Source organism: Salvia hispanica, chromosome 3, assembly GCF_023119035.1.
Source record: "Salvia hispanica cultivar TCC Black 2014 chromosome 3, UniMelb_Shisp_WGS_1.0, whole genome shotgun sequence".
In the NCBI taxonomy this organism is placed as follows: domain Eukaryota; kingdom Viridiplantae; phylum Streptophyta; class Magnoliopsida; order Lamiales; family Lamiaceae; genus Salvia; species Salvia hispanica.
Window position 1 is genome coordinate 10,134,526 of NC_062967.1, and position 23,174 is coordinate 10,157,699.

Here is a 23,174-nt window from a genome sequence, read left to right on the forward strand (position 1 = left end):
AAATCGGCGGTTCCAAACCGTAACCGTAACCGCCGGTTTTGGAACCGGAACCGTAACCGCGAAATACCCTCGCAGTTCTGTTCCGGTTCAACAATTTCCAAAACCGGAACCGGCGGTTCCGAATTGTAACCGGCGGTTCCGAATTGTAACCGCCGGTTCCGGAACCGTGGGCATCTCTATTCTCAAGTACCTTAGGTGGACTATGTTCAGTTAGAGATTTCTATAGAGTATAGTACTATTTTGGTCCTTTACATATGACCGTTTTTTTATTTTGGTCCAGAACATTCACTTTTCAAAAAGTAAGTCCAAAACAAATGAAAAATGATACCGTTCGCATCCTTTTTTGACGGCACCGTCAATTCTCGACGGTCAACCGTCAATTAGCGATATTTTGACCAGATTACACTTAATCTGAGATTATTAGTTGCTTAATATTATGTTAATTATTTTGCTAATAAATTAATTTTTTTAATATTGTTGAAAATGAATAATCAAACAACATTTTTCACTAAGTATGAAGTTGGAATTTCAAACGACATTCTCTCTCTTTTCTTTCTTCTCTCTCGCCACTCTCTAAGAAAAACCCTAGTTCTGAATTCCGACCAAGAAGCCGGATTCCGACCAAAGCCACCCGATTCCGACCGATTCCAACGGATTATTGTTGGTTGCCATGAGTTGGAAGTCGCAGTACCCAAACCACCGTTACACCGAAGGTCTCGTCGACGTGAAAAACTCATATGCGAGGAAGAGGAAGAAGGCTGAAACGAGCGGTTCATGTCCACCTGACACTGAACAAGGACCGTCGGCTGCATCGGGATTTGTGGGTTCTAACCCTAGCTCCGACGCGGATGTCAATTCTTCTCCGAAAATGAACCCTACTTCTTCAGTCGGTGACCGTCGAGCTTCTCCAGAAAGCGACCCCGATTTTGAGAGGACGAAGAAGGCTCGATATCCCCGTCATTTTCACCAGAAGCCGCCGCTCCATCTACTTCGTCGTTCTGAACGGAGAAGACCTTCGCCTCAAATTCCAGAACCTCCTCCTTCGCCTCAAATTCCAGCTCCTCCTCCTCCTCCGCCTGAAAATCCAGTTCCTGAATTTTATTCAGAAGGTAATGTTGTTTGAAATTGGTTTGAAATTCGTTTGATTGCATGTTTGCTTACTAGGGTTTGCATTTATTGGTTGTGGTGTATTTAATATGGTGTTGTCTTTAATAAGTGGTCCCATTGAGTATGATTTGAGTATATGCCAATGATTTTGAGAATTTTTAGGGTTTGGTGTTATGCGGAAAGGGTTTATTTGTCTGATTTGTCTGCATACAATTTTCACTTGGAAAGGATGTTATGTGGACTGGGTGTTGGGGAACCAGACGACAGGGGACCATTTTTCTTGTCTGTAAATGTGTAGGACTAAGCTGATATGTAGAGCATAAATATGGGACCAATATGTTATCTTGTATTGTTTAGCTATGATGACTGATATCATTATACATGTACTCATGCAGATGGGACCTTCGTTACAAGATTGCACTACAATGGTGTCCTTGAGGAAGGGTTTGGGAAGAACTATGTCAATGCTGAACTTCAATATGTTCACAACTGTGATCCAGACAAATGGTCGAAGCTCGAGGTTGATGATGTGTTGGAGAAGCTGGGGATGGATGTGACTGGGTTAGAGTACTACTATCGGATTCCTGGGATGAACTTCGAGGATGGAATGGTGCGGCTTTTTGACAACAAGTCTGCAATAGAAATGGCAGAGTTAGGGGTCAAGGCTGGGGTGATTGATGTATATGTCATTCACCCCGGGGGTGATGGTGAGGTGTTGACGGGCTCACAACCTATTAGTCAATTAACACAGGAGAAAATTAAAAGTCCGGTTAGAGATAGAGAGCGTATAGATGGTTTAACCGCAAGTGAAGTCAGTGAGAGCGAAGAGGAAGATAATGCTAAGGGGTATGGTAATGGTGTTGATGGGGGTTCTGGTGATGGTGATGGTGGGGGGTCAGGTGATGGTGATGGTGATGATGAGGGAACTGATGATGGTGATGATGAGGGCACTGATCATGGTTAGGGTGAGGGAGCTGGTGAGGGTGAGGGAATTGGTGAAGATGAGTGGTTAGTACAGAGTTCGGCCAGTGAGTACGAGGTGGAGAGTGAGAAAGAATCTGAGGAAGAGGGTGTTTTGGCTGTGAAAGGCAAGGGGAATTTGTCTAGAAAAGGGAAAGAAAAGGCTGGAAAGGGGAAGGGAAAGGCTGAGGCTGTGGAAAAGGGAAAAGGGAAAGCTAAAGTTGTTGGCAAGGGAAAAAGAAAGGGAAAGGGAACTTGCAATGAGAAAAGAAAGGAAAAAAAGAAGGCTGATTCCGATGACGACAACGCGGGGCAGCCTACATTTGTGGACAACGACTATGATCTAAGTGATAAGGAAGAGGACAACATAATGACTTCTCAAGTTGAGGGATGGAAGAATGTTGTGAATTCCATGAGAGTTCTTGGTGATTTATATGAAGGTGGGGAAAGTGACATTCTTCGAAGTGATTCACCTAGCTCAGACACCAGTGAGCCTGACTTGGCGGGCGACGGTGATTGTGATGTCGTGCAAAATCTGAGCCGAAGATATAAGCCTACCAAGGACAGAAATGATCCACGGTTGGAAGTGGGGTTGCGGTTCAATACCAAGGCCGATTTTACAGATCTTATACATCATCAATGTGTCCAGTTGGGTAAGAAGTTGAGGCTCAAGAAGAATGACAACGTTCGTTGTATTGCCTACTGCAAGGGGTTGCTGCGGAGTAAGAAGATTAAAGCAGGTTGTCCTTGGACGGTTTCCTTGTATTATAGGAGTGAACTTGGCTGTTGGCAGATTGGAGCTCTGAGTGATATACACAAGTGTGGGGGTGCTTCTTACAACCACGGTTGTGCTAATGCCACGTACTTGGCACGACTATTCAAGGAAGATATGAGGTTATTTCCTGGGATGACAGTTGGGCAGTTTGTGGAGAAGGTTCATATGGAGTTGAAGATTACAATTTCAGTGGGAAAGGCAAAGCGTGCAATGGCACGTGCGAGGAAACTGATCGAGGGTGATACAATCAAGCAGTACAAGAGGCTGCATGATTATAGGGCAGAGATTTTGAGGACAAATCCAGGGAGTACCGTTGTCCTAGCAACTAGGCGCCTATCGGATGGAACTGACAAGTTCAATGGAGTCTACATAGCTTATGAAGCTTGTAAGACTTCCTTCAAGCAGCATTGCAGGCGTATGATAGGATTGGATGGTTGCCATCTAAAAGGACAAGGGAAGGGAATATTCCTCACTGCTATTGGATTAGACCCGAATGATCAGATCTTTCCTGTCGCCTTTGGTGTTGTAGCCATTGAGAATACAGATACTTGGAGCTGATTTTTAAGTTTGTTGGTTAAGGATCTGGACATCAAGGATTCGAGCAAGTGGACATTCATCTCCGATAGACAGAAGGTACACAATTACATTGTAAATTAGTCAGTTAACTATGAGCTAATATTTTTTGTTCGTCATGGGCAGGGTCTTATCAATGCTGTCCGAAGTTGCTGCCATCAAGCCGAACACCGCTTCTGTGTGTGGCATATGCACAACAACTTCAAGAAGGTGTTCCCATCTCCAACGCTAAAAGACAAGATTTGGGAAGCAGCCCGTTCAACAAATGTATACGCCTTCGATAAGGTGATGGAGGAGGTGAAACAACTGAACACTGCTGCACACACGTGGCTTACTGTGCATACGACCAAGGAGAGCTGGAGTCGAGCTTTCTTTGGTTTTGAGGTCCATTGTGACATTCTAGTCAACAACATTTCAGAATGTTACAACAAAGTCCTATTGTTTGCGCAGGACAAGCCTTTGTATGGCATGTTGGAATGCATCCGTATGTATTTGATGGACAGGTTCACCACACGACGAAAGATGGCTGCGAAGTTGGAGGATTGTGTCGGCCCCAAGATAAGGAAGAAGCTTGAGAAGCTAAAGGAAAAGGTTGGAGACTGTATGGTGAGAGAGGCTGGTGAATGGGTGTATCAGGTGAACACCAGATTCAATGAGCAGTTCGTGGTGGATATACGAGATCGGAGTTGCAGCTGTAGGCGTTGGATGTTGACCGGGTTACCGTGCCAACACGCGATTGCTGCTATTCAGATGACTGGGGAGGATGTGGACTCCTTTGTAGCTAAATGCTACTCAACGGAGACGTTGCAATTGGTGTATGCACCCATCATCTACCCGGTACATGGACCAGATATGTGGCCAAGGACTCCTCATCCCGATATCGTTCCACCCGACCTTTCCCGATTGCCCGGACGTCCGAAGGGAGCAAGGAAAAAAACGGCTGAAGAACTAGCTACAAGAAGCAAGGTCAAAGCAAAAGCATCAAGGATAGCCCGTCAAGTTGTCACAGTCCGAGATGGGGAGGATGGACGCCAGAAAATGTCGAGGAAGGGGCTGATGCCAGAGTACAAGTGTCGTCTTTGTGGTGAAAAAGGACACAACAAAAGGAGATGTCCCCAAGGCATTCAATTAGGAAAATCGAAAGGTATAACTTTATTTTAGAACTATTTTCATTCAACTAATCAATGACACTTCTTTTCTAAAATATTTGTAGGAATGGTTAGGAGGGAGCGTAATCGTGATAAAGAACAGCAGACTTGTACATTGTGCCACCAACCCGGCCACAATAGGGCAAGTTGTTCAAGTGCGGTTGCGGATATGTTTGTTGAACCCGGCTCCTCAAGTGTTGCTGTTGTTGGAACATATATACTAAAAAGCATTTTTCGAGTTTATTTTGAATTTGATAAATTGCTTGTATATTGTAAACACTCTTCATTTAATGAGAATAATAAATGTTTTCTTCATGCTGTGTATTTTACTTTAATGGGTATTGACCGTATTTAATTATATATTAAATTATATAATTAAAACGCCGGAAAGTAAAATCAGTCTAAGTCTTCTACATTGAAGGTTGGGTCGTGGAACAGGTCATCACAGTAGGTGGCCCAACCGGTACCTTGTAGAAGTAAAACTTGTAGATAGGCTTTGGCTACCTATCGTGAAAGGTTGCAGTGTCCATCCGAAAGTCGTCTTTACCTTGAGAATGACTAATGACACTGGTGTGGTATAGCATTGAATGGATCTAAAGTATAGACACGTCTTTGTTGCTATCTACTGTAAGACGATGTCTTGGAGATTTAATATTTCCTAATCTTTGTAATAATATAGGACACACGTTATTTAATCATACGCTGCTTTGACTTATCAATAGGTGCGGGTTTTTCGTAACCCAATATTCCTGATATCTTGGGTAGTAGTAATTAGTAACTAGTATGGTGTCAGTTTTATTATTACATTGAATCGTGTGCCTACGTGGTTTGACTATATCCCCAAGAGGTGTTCGTGAGAAGTTCTATTATTCGGAAACCCGGCCGGTTTGGATTTAATCCAAGAATTAATAGAAAAGGAAAAGTATATTTTTATATACATCTCGTACTAGACAAACTCTTGGAAATAAAAAGATATTAATTAATTTAAAGTCTATAGCAGACTACAAATTAATTAATGGATATGGAAAGTCTTAGACACGGGAAATAATATATTAAAGAGGTTAACCCGGATTGCTTGTAATCACGGATTGGATGGGCGGTCAGTATTTCTTCTATAGTGGCACAAGAAATATTCCATTGGCCTTATATTAAATTATGGGTTATAATTTAATTAGTAAAGAAGGTCCAATTGGGGGGCCAATCCAAGCCCCATAGATCCCTAACCTAGCCCATATTAAACTCTATATATAGGGATGAAAGGAGAGGAGACAAGAACTACACTACAACACAAAACCCTAGCCTCCACACTTGGAATTTTCGGCCCTCTCACTAATAGAGGAACTCGAAATTCCTCTTTGTGTGGTATTGGTTTCTCTTGTCTTCTCCTTCAAGATCCTTATAGTTTCTAAGAGATTCCTCCCACAAGGAATTTAGATCCGTAGAGTTAAGGGTCATAGGCTAGAAGATCTTTGGTCTTGCGTTCATATTCAAGCTTCAAGATCTACACGTGGAGAAGTAGCGAGCCACTTCGATTATTTGGAGAATCATAATGTAAGTATTCAACAACATAATTTAATTATGTGATTAATTGCGCAATAATATGTCTATACATGTTCAAGCATGAAATTGAATCGATCCACATAATCTCCTAAATAGATTCTTTTGTGGATTTATTTGTTTTTGCAATTTCCGCTGCGATTATCCCCAACAGCTGTCTCTGTTCCCGGGAAGAAGAAACCACCCAGCAAGAAGAAGAATGTTTGATGTTGGCATTTAACTTTAAAACCCGTGTTGTGTTGTGTAACAAATACAATGAATATTTGGTGTTGATGGTTTTGTAGGTTTTGATGGTTTTTGGGATGTTGATGGTGTTGATGTTGATGTTGCATTATGACAATATTGTTTTGTGGTTGTAAATGGCTTATGACATTACCTTATTTTGTTATCCATTTATTGGTTGAATTTGATGTCAATTTAATGACATAGTCGACGAAAGAAACAATCACATAGAGGAAGCAATCCCATAACGAAAAATTTTGTACATGTAAACAATCACATAGAGGAAACACTCACAAAATTTTGTACATGTAACTCTGCAATTTGTGTGCTTAAATGTGCTTAAATGTTCAGGGCCAAATGGAAACAAGAAATTTATAGGAAGGACTACTTTGACTTATACTTTAGGATGCTCCAATTAGGGCTTTCTGGCGATTTAGAACATCACTGCAAAATTCAAATACGAGCAACACAACAACAAATTCAAATTACTTATCTAGGGCTTTCTGGATTTTTTTCGTAATTCCGGTCAAATTCAAAGCAAGCTCCTCAAAATCGGCACCACCGACCGAGGATGACGATGAAGCGGCCCGATTTGGCTCGTAATGTCGACATCACGATCTGGCTCGTACCACTTGAAGAAACCGCATTCCTTCGTCTCACATGTGAAGTAAAGCTTTCCCCTCGACGGTTTGCCTTGTCCGATGACAATACGGAGCGCCGCCATCTTCTTACAATAGCAGAAAGCGTAGCTAAATCGGAAGTCTCCGAAGTCAGGGACGCGGTCGCGGTCGATGGAGCGGTCGCGGTCGACGTCGGTGTTCCGGCTACACGTCGAACGACCCATGTTCGAAGGTGTTTAGTTGTTGCAGAGATGGAGAAAAAAAGTTAGGGTTCTTGGGAGGAAGAAGAAGATGAATGAGCGGGAGAAAAATGGGGGAGAAATTTGATTTGAATGAAATGATTGTGAGATGTTTGTGTTTAATATTATAGTATTTTAATTATTTTCAGTTAGGATTTAAAAATGTAAAAGCCCGAAAATAAAAAAAAATAAAAAAAAAAAAATTTAATTAGCTACAGTAATTAAAATATGCTAATCTGGTCAAAATATCGCTAATTGACGGTTGACCATCGAGAATTGACGGTGCCGTCAAAAAAGGATGCGAACGGTATCATTTTTCATTTGTTTTGGACTTACTTTTTGAAAAGTGAATGTTCTGGAACAAAAAATCAAAAAACGGCCATATGTAAAGGACCAAAAGAGGATTATACTCATTTCTATATAATGAGAATTATTCCTACATCGAACTGATATTCATGATTTGATCAAACATTTGAAACGAATAACTTAACATGTACTCCTAATTAAGTGTTTTCTGTATGTTGCATTTAAACGCTTAACATATTAAAATTAAAATTTGTGTACGTCATTTCCACGGCTTGTAATTAGACGTTGACAGAGTTATTAACAGAGAAATTTATGCTTAATTTCCTGAGTCCTACTTAATACTCTAGTCACGAATTCACACTAATCTTCCAATTAATAACATCAGTCTTTGTAGATATGCTATTTTATTCAGTATTCCACTTATAAGATAAGATTAGCATGAAAAGGAATATACAGCCAAAAATATTATATTGGAAAATGGGTGTCAATAGGTGAATGACATCAATATGTAGGTCCAAGAGTAAATTATTACATGGACAGAATTATTACTCCATGGTAGTAAAGTCAATAAAGAGATTTAGAATGCGGATTTGGCTTTAGTAATAAAACAAAAAGAACATCAATTTATTACGTGGTGAATTATTTTTAATAGATTATATTTAACATACTGCGAAGTAGTGAGGAAATTAGGTAGAACTTACTTGTGGGACAAACGATGTCATTTGGATGTGTATATAAATAATTTGTGAATAAGAAGAAGAGAAGCAGAAACTAGAGAGAAAAGAAAAAAGAAAGAAAGAAAAGCGTGGGGAGAATGGTGAGTGAAGTAGTAGCAGAAAGAAAGATCCATATCACAACACTTGTACGGCTACTTGAAGAAGATCCATATCTTGTCCATGGAATCTCGTTTCCATGTTCGAGAAATCTTCTACACATAGCGGCAATGCATGGACAAACATCCATCGTTGAAGTGGTCGTTAACCTCACCCGCAGCTAGCTTGGATTTTAGACTCCCAAAAGTTGTCGCCATGAAAGGGCACGTTGAGATTTGTCAAAAGCTGTTATCAGTAGCCCCAGAGGCTTGCTGGTAGCGAGACTGTCATGATATGAACCCGGTTCATATTGCGGCCATGTTGAGATCCTGGAAAGTCTCTTTCAAGAGAGTCTTTCGCCTGCTATGGAGAGGGTGCATCGCAGAGAGACCGTGCTGCACTTGTGCGTGAAACACGGCCAGCTTAGGACTTTGAAGGTTTTGGTAGAGAAGTTGGGAGAAGAGCTTGTGCATGCTATTAGACAATTATGCATTTGGCTGTGAGGTACAACCAATTTGAGGTAATTAAACCATCACTTTATTTTCTATGTAAATAAATTTGCATCTTACTTGTATTCATTTCCCGTTTTTTATTGTTTATGACAGACTGTACAATATTTGGTGGAAAACATCGAAATAAAGAGCCAAACATTGAATTCCATGGGCAACACAAATCTTGAATGATTCCCCTTGGAACATAACAGCGAGTTATTATGAAATCAAAAGAGTCTTGTCAAGTTTGAAAGTAGCACCAGTTCACAGTATGATGTTGACAGCATCGATAGCATTCCAGAGCACGGTGAACCCACCTGGCGGCGTGTGGCAGGATGACACGCCATCACACAAGGCAGGTGAGGCTGTGATCGCATACACTCATCGCCACATATACGATTATGTGCTAGAACTGAACGTGTTAACGTTCTGTTCATCCATCATCGCACTGACAGTGAACGCCGATAGCAAATCTGATATGACTTACCTGAGGATGGGTTGGTCTGCTATGAATTTGGCGGTGCTAGCTATCATGTTGTGTTATGCTACATCGATAGCTGTGATCACTCCAGACCCGATAGAAAAATCATTCGAACTCGCCATCTACATTGATGTTATCTTATTAAGGATTTGGTACTGTAGCATAAGTTACCAGGGAATATTTCATCCTCTACGAGTGTGTTATTTCATCTGGAAGAGAAAAACAAGGCGTGCAGATCATCTTACTACAGATCCTATACACAAACGCATCCTTTATCGTATCTTCCAACGTTTGGAGACGTGGTGGCTTCGTTGGGGACCCATTCTCAATTTCTTATTCTGAATGTTCCGTATACTTACCTATGCTTTAATTATTCCACATCTTTGTATTTTTCACTTTGACGAAGGAATAGCTGGAATAAGATTTATTTTTCGCTTAGTACAGGTTGACTTGTTATTGTATCAACGACACAAAACCATTAATAAAGGAACCATGGTCTTTTCAGATATCTCGGCCTTGCAAACAGAGCACTGTGGACACTCATCTGGACCAAGGGAAGAGCTTTCATGGACATTATCATGACTATTCTTCTTCCTCCACTCGGTGTTTTCCTCAAGTTTGGTTTGGGGTACTTCTATTTCTCTTTCTAATTAAAATTCTTTTCTTTAATTTGATAGTATACAATTACTATAATATTTATATTTGATTTTGGTGAAATTAATAGGTTGAGTTTTGGATTTGCTCCTTATTGACGCTTCTTTTAGTTACATTAATGGAATCATTTATGCTATATATATTCTCACCCAGTAGACATATTCACCTCCCTCCCTCATTCTCAGGTAAATAAATACTTTTATTCTCTATTTCTCACTTTGATTGATGTTAATTTGTAGTCACTACAACTTTATCTTCTTGATTTGGATGGCTAGGGAAGCCTCCACAAAATTATGTGGTGTTAATTGTCCGATTGTGTACTTTCATGGGTCTTATACATCTTATGCTTTGCTCTACAGATGATCGTTTTAATACATATTGATTATTGATTTTGTTCTTTATTTTATTGTAGTTTTAGGTGAGACAGACGAACTTCACCTACGAGTTCTGTTGAAGAGTAACGAATTGTGAAGAATTGAAGGTTTTAGTTTATAATGATGCGATTGATTTTAATTTTAAAGTTAATGTAGTGTATAAAGAAGGTTTAAAAACGATGAGTAATTATCCATTGTATTTAATTCTTTATTGTGATAGATTTTTATCTTTCTACTCCATGATTTATTGTTTAAACATTATATTATGTGATTTGTTTCAAATTTATTATGCTTCAATGTTGATTTATATAGATCTCATATAACTAAATTTGTTACTCATATTGTTCATTGTTGATATTGATTCTAATTTATTTAATTAATTTAAAATTGAAAATCAATATTTTAAAATATATTAATCTGTGCATAGCACAGGCGTGATACTAGTTAAATTAAACACGGAGTACATTTTTTTTAAACAAAATGATGAAAATAATTAAATTAAGATTCAATAAGACTTGACTAAAGGTTGTGTTAATGTCGAATTTTGCGTCGTATAAAAATTATCAGCGGATATCTAAACATTTCGGTTCCATATAATTTATCATTGTCTTTTTGATAATAATAAAAAAGCAAGTAGTATTCATATAGTTTTACATCTTCGCAACGTTTTTTCCACTTTCATCGACCTCTCTATTTGTTTGCATATCTCATGACTTCATGGCCCCGTCGTGTATAGTAAAAAAGATTTTGTACAACATGCATGAAATCTTTTAAACAAAGTTATAATACAATTTACTATGGGCTTTGATTTGGGCCCCCATTAAAACAAAATTTGGGCTCTATCATATTGGATCCTACTTTACTTTTATGTATGAGTATTTATCGGGAAACAATGGCGTAATGAATATGGGTGGATCCTAATTATATTTTTTTCTTATTTCAAAAAATAAAATACAAAAATAATGTTAAAATGCTTAATTGGGTCAAAGGGTTAAACGACGTTGACCGTTACAATTTGACGGAACCGTTAGTTTTGGACCGATTATGATCCGAGTTGAAATGTTTGGGATGCAAAAATTCAAAACATAATGTATGGGACCAAAATCGTAAAATGATCATATGTTCAAGACCAATTTTGGCATTTACTCTTCTATATACTCTCTCGTACTCTTCTTTATATCATTCTCTCGCTTATTTTATTTTCTCTTCACTTTAACTATTTATTATCATTTTTCTAAAACAAGTGTAAAAAAGAAGTGTCTCGCTAATGGTGGTACGGAGGGAGTACGTTATATAAGAACCATCCGTGAGCATCACTATCATTTAATACACGTTTAATGCATTAAAAAAATTTATTGATATTTTTTATTTTACAGTTTTCATAAAAATTAGAACTCGATTCCGTTGACAATAAGAGTAAAAAGTGAAATTAATTTTGAGTAATACAATTCTTATACAAGATGTTCTACAATTATTTGACTTCGTGAAGGAAAGTGGAAAAATAGGTTAGTAGATTGTGGGTCTCAATTTTGAGTGCTGATTTTTAAAAGCTTAAAGTAGAAAATTGAATGCAATTTGAAAGATCTAGGTGATCTTTCAACATAGATCAAATAGATCAATGGAGAAATATAAGCAAGAAACAAAATTCTTCCTTCGAGACATGTTATTGTATTGTTGAAAATAGCATACGATCTAGTATTATGTATGTTAAAATCTCATAATTGGAATGATTGAAAAACTGTCAAAACTATTCTCAAGTACCCCCTAGATGAACTATGTTCAGTTAGAGATTTCTTATAATTCTCCAATTAAACTATATATTGAGAATTGTTCCTACATCGAATTGATATTCACGATTTGATCAAACATTGGAAACGAATAACTTAACATGTGCATTTAAACGCTCAACATATAAAAATTAAAATTTGGTCTGCTATGAATTTGGCGGTGCTAGCTATCGTGTTGTGTTATGCAACATCGATAGTCATATTCTGAATGTTCACTATGGGCTTTGATCTGGGCCCCGATTAAAACAAAATTTGGGCTCAATCTACTTTACTTTTATGTATTTATTGGGATTCGGGAAGCAATGGCGTAATAAATATGAGAGGAGCCGAATTTTTTAAAGGTGGCATTAGGTTTTTGTAATTGTAAGGGTGATCAATTGTTAATTCACTATCTAGTTGCTAATTAAGATCATAAGATTTTAAAAATTTAGTGGTCTAAAATTTGTCGCGTGTAATTTTCATTTTTATTAATTAAATCGAAAAAGATAAAAAAAAAACTACTACCAAATTAGGGTTTTGGATGAAAATGTTGATATAGTGTTTTGAAAATATCAACACAATGCTTTGAGAATGTCAACACATTGCTAATGTCAACGTATTGCTTTAAGAATGACATTCTACATGTATTATATTTACATATTTTATATACTATGTTGACATTTGTTGTTGTACGAAAAAATTGAAAATTTTAAAAAAAAAATTCAAATTTTAACATCGGAACATATGCAAGTGAGATCTCGTTAGAATCCTTATGAAATTATCTTTAATTTGATATGTGTTGTGCGAAAAAATAATTTAAATCGAGAAAATTATATGTGTTTTAAAGTTATGTGATATTTTTTAAAAGTGAGTTACAACTAATTTGTTGTAAATTGACCTTATTGACATTTTTTATTAATCGTATTCACATTCTGTGACTGATGATCTAGGCCCTTGATTTGAATATCTAAGGGCTATTATTTAATTATAGTTAACAATTAAGTATTGAGTTAGCAATATAACACTCCCCTCTATAGTTTAATTACAAAGGATAACTAGACAACAGAGGAATATCTTAAAATAAATATTCTATATACTCCCTCGTATTATTCTCTCGCTTACTTCATTTTATCTTCACTTTAACTATTTATTATCATTTCTCTAAAACGAGTGTTGAAAAAAAGAAGTATCTCATTTATGGTGGTACGAAGGGAGTGCGTTATATAAGAATCATCCATGAGCATCACTCTCATTTAATACACATTTAACTTTATTTATTTTGTTCTATACATTAAAAAAAATTATCGATATTTTTTGTTTTGAAATTAATTTTGAAGGTTATACAATTCTTACAAGATGTTCTACAATTATTTGACCTTATAAAATAAAATGGAAAAATAGGTTAATGAAATGTGGGTCTCTATTTTATGGGAGTGTATTTGTTTTATATTTGATTATAATAATTTAGTTGAACAATTAAAATGAAAAAAGAAATAAATAAGCATTATTAAAATACATTCAGTACAGTAAAAATTAAGCCATGCATTTGTACGCTTTTATTTGCTCATCTAATATACGCAAAAAAGAGTGCTGGTTTTTAAAAGCTTAAAGTAGAAAATTGAATGCAATTTGGCACAAGAGAGTGAGTTGGAGATTTGTGGTGGCAAGAATTTCCTTTTCTCTATGCTTTAGAGAGATAGAGTAGTAGTGAGTACTCAATTATCCTTCCCCTTCACGTTTTCTTGATCATGAGAAGATGATCATTTAATATAAAATCCAATTATAACCACCACTCATTTACTCTTCTCTTGTAGCAAGCAATCTAGTTAGCTACATCCCTTGTTTACTTTGTCTTGCTCTTTTGCAGTGTCGTGGTGGGGCTGTATAATTTCTCTCTATATATGTGTAGAATAGTGGGCGTGATGCTTATCCTGTTATCCCATTTGGCTTTTTTTGGTAGGGCAAGCTCAATAATAGGTTACAACAATGAATGATGGAGGTGGGTTTGATGAATACTTTACTTAGAATGTGTGTATACTAAGTTGATGCCACATGTTCCCTTAGAGTTTTTCAGATTCTTATCAAGCATCTACAATCATCTACTATATCATTAGTAGTATTTAATTGTATTTAATAATTAATCTTAAAATTTTATAAGAAATAATTGTAATGAAACATTCCCAAAAAAAATCCGACCACAATTCAAAGATGTTAGTATCACTATAACGTAACCGACATTATGGACAAAATGACTACTCTCTCTTATGTTGATCCTATCTATATACTCCAGCTAGATACGAAGGCATAATGTAAGGGCCTAATTAATCGTATTTAACCATTTTATTTTGTAACTGACAAATATATTATTTATTCAGTGGGACACATGCATCTACCGATTCACTTCATTTATATGTGGACTTGACAAAAATAAAACAATCAATATGGATGGATCAGATTCATCTTTTATTTTATAAATCTAAATCAATCTATCGTGGGACTATACCTCCCTCATGCAATGCTTCATGTATAAATTATAAATAAGTAATTAAATATCCATTTCTTTTTCTATTTTCCTGATTGCTCCTAATTTCGAGTTAATGAGTTTCCATTTTATGCTCATTTACATACAATCAGAACGGAATTAAAATTTGATAGAGTTAATACTTTCAAGCATTAAATTCTGCACATGTCAAAATATTAAAAAACTTATATATTTTGGACTGAGTTAATTTTAGATAAAGGCCATAAAAACAAGGTTTTTTTTACCTACACTGGATTTCGACTTGCTTATACATATAGTATTGTATAGTATAATTTTGTCGCGAGAACTTTGGTGAAATTAATTATTGGGATCTTGACGATTATTAAAATTGGTTACAACTAACACTTAACAACTAAAATAATTTGATAGCTCTATTATTTATATGATAGGAACATGGATGATGAATAGATTCAATACCAACTAGCATATGTCCATCAAAATAAATTAAGACTATATAGCTATGTGGGGGTGGAGGGTGGGGTGGGTGGGTGTTGGGGTGGGAATAGGGTCCTATCATTATTATTCTAATCAATCGATGATTAATAAAGATAGCGAAGTTTCTTCACGGCTTATCATATTAGTCCATGTCGCATTTTATTCATAACTAGTATCACCCGTATCACCCACGTGCGTTGCACGATTTATTTTATTTTTCTCAACTTATTTTCTATTTTCCTCTTATTTTACAAAGTGAAATAATTTTATGAAATTATAAACAATATCATCATACAAAATTTAAAAGCATAAAAATATGTAATAAAAATTCATTATAAAAATATATATGAAACCAAATAAAAATATATATTGCTTAGTAAATTCAGTAAAAATTCTTTGTAAATAATATGACCAACTAATTAGAATTAATAAAAAAACTAATTAATAATAAACCTGTCTCCATCTTCTCTTCTGGAATTTCAGTATCCATCCCAACATTTTTTATCTGCTTGTCTCTATCTCCAATAGCTTCACCTTTTCCGGTCATAATCTCCAACACTTCATCGCCCCTTGCTAGTGTCATCTTCTCCCGTCAGATTGCCTCCATCTATATAAGAACTTTAAACAAAAAATAACAATAATATAAATACATATATTTAAATTTGATGCTAAATTAGAAAATTGTTTGATGGGAACATGAACTTTTGTCACAATAGCAATGTATAAATATATATTAAAAACAAAAATAATATCGTTGAAAATTTAGAAGAATACCTTAAACCAAGCAAAACTTTTGCAGAAAATAAAGCATCGAGTGGGTGAATTATAAACTATCAAATCATATATTTATAGTCCAAACAAATGAATTGGGAGGCTATTCTAAAACCTTTCAATTTCATCCATTTATGATTAGAAATTTAATTTTTTAGTGAATACAAATGGACATAACGGCTCATACATATAAATTGGCTCATTAATTTGTGATTTAGTTGTAGTTAATGTCTAAATTCATTTTAGTAGTACTAATGGTATATTATTTGGTCAAAATCGGAAGGATTTTCCATCCTAAACAATAAAGAATTTTGGATGTTATAAACAATAAAGAATTATGTTGCACATTACATGTGAAATATGCAGAAAATTAAATCAACAATAATTTAATAGACAAATATTCAATTTCTATAATAAATAGCTCCATATTGCTTGCATTCTAATAATAATTGATAATTGATAATTATGTATACTAATTAGCTTGATTACATTAATATGCATATAATGAAATGCGGCAGTTTTTTTTAAAATTGATGTCATTTATTATTTGATAGAAACTAAGTTCCTAATATTGAATATATTGCCCCAAAAATATATATATTAGAAAATTTATCCCAAATTTTATAAATATTTAAAATAATGGCCAAAACTCGCCTTTTATATATATGTATAGATCAAATGGAAATTGATCACCGACAGATGATAATAATGTTGTTTTAATTGCCCTCTTATTATAATCTCCGCATCTAATCTAGATCTTAAAATGCCAAACAATATAATTGACCCTTGTTCTTCCCTTCTTGATTTTTTTCTTAGAAAAAAAGTACCTTTAGCTCTCATGTACTTTAAAAATGAACACTCATAAACCTAATTATTACTATCATCTTAATTTTGGACTTCTTGATTAAGCAATTAATAAAGTGGTTGAGGATATAATATTACCATGGTCTATTATTGATTTAGTCGAGTAACACTCTACTCCACAATATTGAAATATTTATATAAGTAACATTTTATGCACGCATTCGCATATATGAGAAAAACATAGGAGTATTTGATGGACTTATTTGAAATTGGGGAGAAAATAAATTAATCAAATTTTAATTTTAAATAATTTAAAAATTAACGATATTAGTAGTAATTCTTGAAGTAGTATATAAAAGAGTAATGCATTTAATTCACAGTAAATGTACATTTAACTTAAGTGACTGTTACTTTGATAAATGAAATCCATTTTTTTAGGTTCGCTTAATATAAAATTCATGAAAAAGAAAATAAATTTTTGGAGGAAAAATCTAAAGAAATATTAGCATCATTAAAGCATTCCCTTTTGCTTTTATAAGTGGAGAATCGAGTCTAAAGAAAGCGTTAATCTTCTAATAATCATACGATTAAAGAATGAGATTTGCAGACACAAATACCTAAAAAGCACAGCTTTCCAAATCCATCGAAATCATAATCTCTTTGTCTCTACCTTAATTTTCTGACACACTAACATGCCTATATTTTCTTAAACTCCTCCAATTTAGTGAAACTGATCCATACATAAAATTTTTAATTATGTTATAAATTGTAAGAAAAATCCAACAAAATATTCATTTTCTTTCGCAATCACTCCACCTATATATTTAATTTTTTTTTTATCATGCATAATAAATATCAAGCAAAAGCAAGAATCAAGGTCCCATCTATCTTGATCTTGACGTGAATGCAGAGACTTGTGTTGTGTCTTGTGTGTTGTGGATGAAGAGAGAGATAGACATATTTTACGGATTGTTATAACAATAAATCACTGTCGAAAGTACCCTCTTTAAAGCTGCCCCAAAATTTGATTTATGGCTCTTAAAAGCTTGTGTCAGTAAATCTCCACATTCTTCATTACACTCCCAAAAAACAAGAATGGCAGCCGTTTCCAAATATTTTTTGCTGTTTCTGCTGCTGAATTCGTTTCCAAATATTTTTTGCACCGTCACCTACGACAGGAGAGGCCTCGTCATCAATGGCAGAAGACAAATCCTCTTCTCCGGCTCCATTCACTACCCAAGAAGCTCCCCCGATGTAAGAAGAAATTAACATTCACCTTTTTCTTTCGAGTGATAAAGCTGAAGCTTTTCACAATGCAGATGTGGGAAGGGCTGATTCAGAAGGCTAAAGATGGAGGATTGGATGCTATTGACACGTATGTGTTTTGGAATCTCCACGAACCTTCTCCCGGAAATGTGAGATTCTTCTCTTTGCATTATATATGTCATGTTTTTGGTGAGATTTTTCCCTAATTGTTGTCTGTTTTCTTGTTTGTTAGTACAATTTTGAAGGGAGGAATGATTTAGTTCGGTTTGTGAAGTTGGTCCAAAAAGCAGGGATGTATCTTCATCTTCGCATTGGGCCTTATGTTTGTGCAGAGTGGAATTTTGGGTTTGTTTATCTTTTTTTCTTATGAATTAAATGGTGAAAGTGTTTGTAGTGGTTATGTTCATTGTGTGTTGTGTGTTGTGTGTTGTGTGTTTTTTGGTGGCAGAGGCTTCCCTGTTTGGTTGAAGTATGTTCATGGCATTACTTTCAGAACTGACAATGAACCTTTCAAGGTGAGATTGATGTGCTTAATCTAGGTTAGATGTGAAGCAATCGAGTTTCTAAATGTCGAATTTTGCAGAATGCTATGCAAAAGTTCACTGAGAAAATTGTTGGAATGATGAAAGCTGAGAGGCTGTTTCAGTCTCAAGGTGGCCCAATCATTCTGTCACAGGCATGTTTGTGAACTTGATTTTGTTTGTAACTGTTCAAATACCCCGAATTTGCAATCCGAATCGCCTGGACTGAAGTGTGCTAGTTGCATATGTAGATTGAAAATGAATATGGTTTGGAAAGCAAGAATTTTGGTGGTGCTGGCCATTCTTACATGTCTTGGGCCGCAAAGATGGCTGTCGGCTTAGACACTGGAGTACCGTGGGTCATGTGTAAGGAAGACGACGCCCCAGATCCAGTGGTAACACATTGTTATATTCCTATTGCTTTCTTGCACATTGATCATTCAAACTTGCAAGGTGTAGCATTATAGTTGTGCGGTTGGTGATGTTTCATAACCATTTATCGACAGATTAACACGTGCAATGGTTTTTATTGCGACTATTTCTCCCCAAACAAACCTTACAAACCAACTATGTGGACTGAGGCTTGGACAGGCTGGTACATTTTTTATCCACAACTCCTTTCAATTCTTGACTGAGAATTCTGTATGGTGGTTCTTATTCATTGGTTTTGTTTTATTTTTGATTTCTCAAGGTTCGAAGAATTTGGCGGGCCGATTCACCATCGCCCTGTTGAAGATCTGGCTTTCGCTGTAGCTAGGTTCATCCAGAAAGGAGGCTCCTTCATAAACTACTACATGGTAAGTGAATACCAATCAAGAATGATAAGCACTATGCAGTTTTAATTCTTACGATTCACATCACTCATCATGACTAGTAAGTAAGCTAAACGATTCACGAGAGCCATTCTTGCAATTGAATTGAAGTTGGGCTAAAAACTAGCACATTTTACAGCCACATAGATTATAGCTGTATTGTGTATAAAGAATGTCAAGATAGCGCATCGATTTCGTGTGTGTTTAAAAACCTTGTGTAACCAGTACCATGGAGGAACAAACTTTGGAAGAACAGCCGGAGGGCCTTTCATTACAACCAGCTATGATTACGATGCTCCAATTGATGAATACGGTAATAGAAGGCTACTAAAGCACGAGGTTCGACCTTTTTCTGATAATTTGTACTGATGTTTACAGTCTTATTTGTAGGCTTACCTAGACAGCCCAAATACAACCATTTAAAGGAACTTCATATGGCCATAAAGCTATGTGGGCATGCTTTGGTCGACGCTGATCCTAAAGTAACGAATTTGGGAAACTACGAACAGGTGTGTCGTATTTCTCATTTGATCTTCAAAAACTTGTATGCATTTGGAGCGTGCTTTTGAATTTTCATGCCTTCTTGAAATCTATTGGATCAATGATTCTTTCTCCAGGCGCACGTATTTGCTACAAAGTCAGGCCGCTGTGCAGCATTTTTATCGAATTACCACTGGGACACAAGTGCAAGGGTGACATTCAACAAAATGCACTATGATCTGCCTCCTTGGTCGATCAGCATACTCCCCGATTGCAAGACAGTTGCGTTCAACACTGGCACTGTAAGTCACTTCATCAACCCCCGGTTTTTGCTAAAATGATATTTCTGGTGCAAACATGTTCTGCTTATTTCTTTCTTCTGCTCAAGTTCATCATCAATTAGTCTGTTGATGCTATCTCACAAACGGATTTTGCACCGTGTAGATGAGATCAAAAAAATCTTTGCCAAAAATGTTGCCTACAAACGCCCCGATGCTCTCGTGGGAGTCATTCAATGAGGACATATCCTCCAGCTATAGTGATGCAAGAATTACAGTTTTTGGTCTTTTGGAGCAATTAAATGTCACTAGAGATGCTAGCGACTATCTATGGTATACGACCAGGTAAATAAATACACACGATTCTCTCCCTCTTCTCCGGAGAGATGTTTGCAAGAACCCCACCAAACTCATATAGCCTACCACTTCGTGCAGTGTCCAGATAAGTCCGAGCGAATCTTTTCTACACGGAGGGCAGGGTCCGGTTCTCTCAGTAAATTCCGCAGGCCATGCTTTGCATGTTTTTGTAAATGGAAAATTATTAGGTGATGATACATTGATACTTGATCTTTTCCTTGTTCCTTACAAGAAATACGGTGTCTAACTTGAGATGACATGTTCCCTTATTACAGGATCAGCCTTTGGAACTCAAGAAAACAGAAAGTTCACTTTCTCGAAATCTGCCAATTTTCACGCTGGAGTAAACAGCGTCGCGCTGCTTAGTGTGAACGTGGGGTTACCGGTTTGTTTTTCCAATCCTTTCCTTCTAAATGCATGAAAGACATTATATCCTCACTTGCTATATAGCTTCTGGTTTCGTTACACTGACACAATTGTTTCTTTCCCATACAAGAACATTGGCCACCGTTTTGAAACATGGAGCACTGGAGTCCTCGGACCTGTTACCTTACACGGGCTAGACCATGGTACACGGGATTTGTCACGACAAAAATGGTCTTACAAGGTTTGTATTTTACTTACCTCATGCTTGTAATTTAAACCATGCACAAACTTTGAATGAGAGACTTATGCCTTTTTTGCTTTTCAGGTTGGAATGAAAGGAGAAGCCATAAACTTGTATTCGCCAAGTAAAATATCGTCCGTTGATTGGATGAAAGCATCTCTCGCAGCAAACAGGCAACAGCCACTAACGTGGTACAAGGTAACACGTTAGGACCAGCTATAACAATGTGTACTAAACAAATTCACGTCGACTTGGGCTTACTCTGGCACCATATTAGAATTGAGATCATCTTCCCCTTTAAAGGGCCTTATATGAGTACTCTTCTTGTTTAAAAGGCTTACTTCAACGCACCAAATGGGAACGAGCCGTTGGCTTTGGACATGAGTAGCATGGGAAAGGGGCAAGTGTGGATCAACGGGCAGAGCATCGGAAGATACTGGACAACCTACGCGAAGGGGCAATGCAGCGGTTGTAGGTACGAAGGAACGTATCGACAAGGAAAGTGCCAAGATGGATGTGGGAAGCCAACACAAAGATGGTATGTAAAATGATGTTGAAATCATACATTTATTGTTGAATTAGGATTTTATTTATAAATATGATGGTTGTTTGTGTAGGTACCATGTTCCAAGGTCATGGCTGAAGCCCACCCAAAATTTGTTGATTGTTTTTGAGGAAATTGGTGGTGATGCTTCCAAGATTTCCCTTGTTAAAAGATCACTTGCTTATGTATAGAATATGCGACTTAGATGGATAGATTATTATAAAAAATTAAGCTCCAAATTTGAATACTCCATTCTTTGTAAATTATGGATATTCTTGAAACGCCGGAGTAATATGCAGCGAAGAGAGGAATATTTGATTTGTAAATTATGGATACTCTTGAAACACCAATGTATTAGTATTATGCAAGAAATTAATGTCCATATTTATCAAAAAAGCTGTCAAATTATAATATTTGTGGCAAAAAATTCACAAAGGTGCTGACAAGCATAAATAAATTAAGCACGCCACCATTTTCTTATTTTTTGGGTTCTTAACTAAAAATTTAAGACAATTCATTGTTTTATAATTATTAAAGAAGGACTTACATTTTCATCCTTTGAATTTTGTTACAATAGAATTTGTGGTCACTATTTTTAAAAATATTACTACATGTCTTTGAACTTTGATGTAATAATGATAGAAAGACTTTCTGTATTTTTTCATACTTTAAAATCTTTGAACTTTGATGTAATAATGATAGAAAGACTTTCTGTATTTTTTCATACATTAAAATTTTCATAGACCAAAATGTCGTTATGCCTTAAGAACTATTTTTTGTCAAATTTCTTTAATTGTTATCCCCTCTCTTATCCCCCTCTCTTATCTCTTCTTTATGCTTCAGATTAAATAATTACTACTATTAATTTATGATTCTCTCTCATCTGCATTCCTTTCTTATCTGCATTTTGTCTTTCTCCTTAACAATATGTATCCATTTATCTAGCTAAATTATTGTATTAAAGAAAAAGAGGATCTTAAAGAACAAATAAGAGAGAGAAGAATATAAAATAAGAGAGAGAAGAATATAAAGAAGATGTAAGAGAGAGGAGATATAGAGAGGATTGATACAAGAAGAGATGATGAAGAAAAAGTAGGTGGATAAAACTTTAATACGATATAAATAGTCTTTAAGGACTGAAGGATATTTTCATTAAAAAAAAAGAAAAGTAAAAAATTTCTTACAGGGATATTAAATTAAAAATTAGAAATGGGCAATAATATTTTAAAATGAATAAGATCCACAAATAATACTATAACAAAATTGACGGACTAAAAATATTGTTATCTCTTTCCTAGATGGCAAATGTTGTTTGGGGTAATTTGATGGCAAAATGTTTTAATGTTAATGGCCTATTTTTTAATTAAGGAGGATTTAAAATTTCATTTAATTTTACTACAAATTTAAATTTAATAATGATATTTGTATTTGTTCAAATTAAAAGAGGGTGTTTAATTTATTGTTCTTTACTTGCTTGTTCAATTCCTCTCTTTTCCGTGCCTTTATATCTTTTTTCTTTTCTTTAATTCTAGAGCGAGAACAAACATAAATGGTGGCAATTCCTCTCTTTTCCGTGCCTTTATATCTTTTTTCTTTTCTTTAATTCTAGAGCGAGAACAAACATAAATGGTGGCAAAAATGAATAAGTAGAAAATAATGATAAGCAAATGCC

General features: G+C 35.7%; 1 protein-coding gene and 1 long non-coding RNA gene across 6 annotated transcripts; both read left to right on the plus strand.

The window, feature by feature from the left end:
* The first annotated feature begins 8,226 nt into the window (after positions 1–8,226).
* Positions 8,227–10,559, plus strand: LOC125212335. Of its 5 annotated transcripts, XR_007174650.1 has the most exons (4): positions 8,256–8,839; positions 8,925–9,919; positions 10,016–10,130; positions 10,358–10,559. It is a non-coding gene; the product is annotated as an uncharacterized LOC125212335 (long non-coding RNA). The 5 variants fall into 5 exon arrangements; XR_007174649.1 differs by having other exon boundaries at positions 8,255–8,839; positions 8,925–10,130; XR_007174648.1 differs by having other exon boundaries at positions 10,016–10,559.
* Positions 10,560–17,515: 6,956 nt separating this feature from the next.
* LOC125213984 (beta-galactosidase 3-like) lies at positions 17,516–21,828 on the plus strand. Its single transcript, XM_048114813.1, has 18 exons — positions 17,516–17,891; positions 17,957–18,052; positions 18,136–18,248; positions 18,352–18,418; positions 18,487–18,579; positions 18,676–18,819; positions 18,931–19,019; positions 19,116–19,221; positions 19,462–19,549; positions 19,627–19,745; positions 19,854–20,018; positions 20,161–20,339; positions 20,430–20,539; positions 20,627–20,736; positions 20,848–20,958; positions 21,043–21,156; positions 21,294–21,496; positions 21,576–21,828. Exons 1-18 carry the CDS (start codon positions 17,733–17,735, stop codon positions 21,691–21,693), a joined length of 2,184 nt encoding a protein of 727 aa, XP_047970770.1. The 5' UTR covers positions 17,516–17,732; the 3' UTR covers positions 21,694–21,828.
* The last annotated feature ends 1,346 nt before the right edge of the window (positions 21,829–23,174 follow it).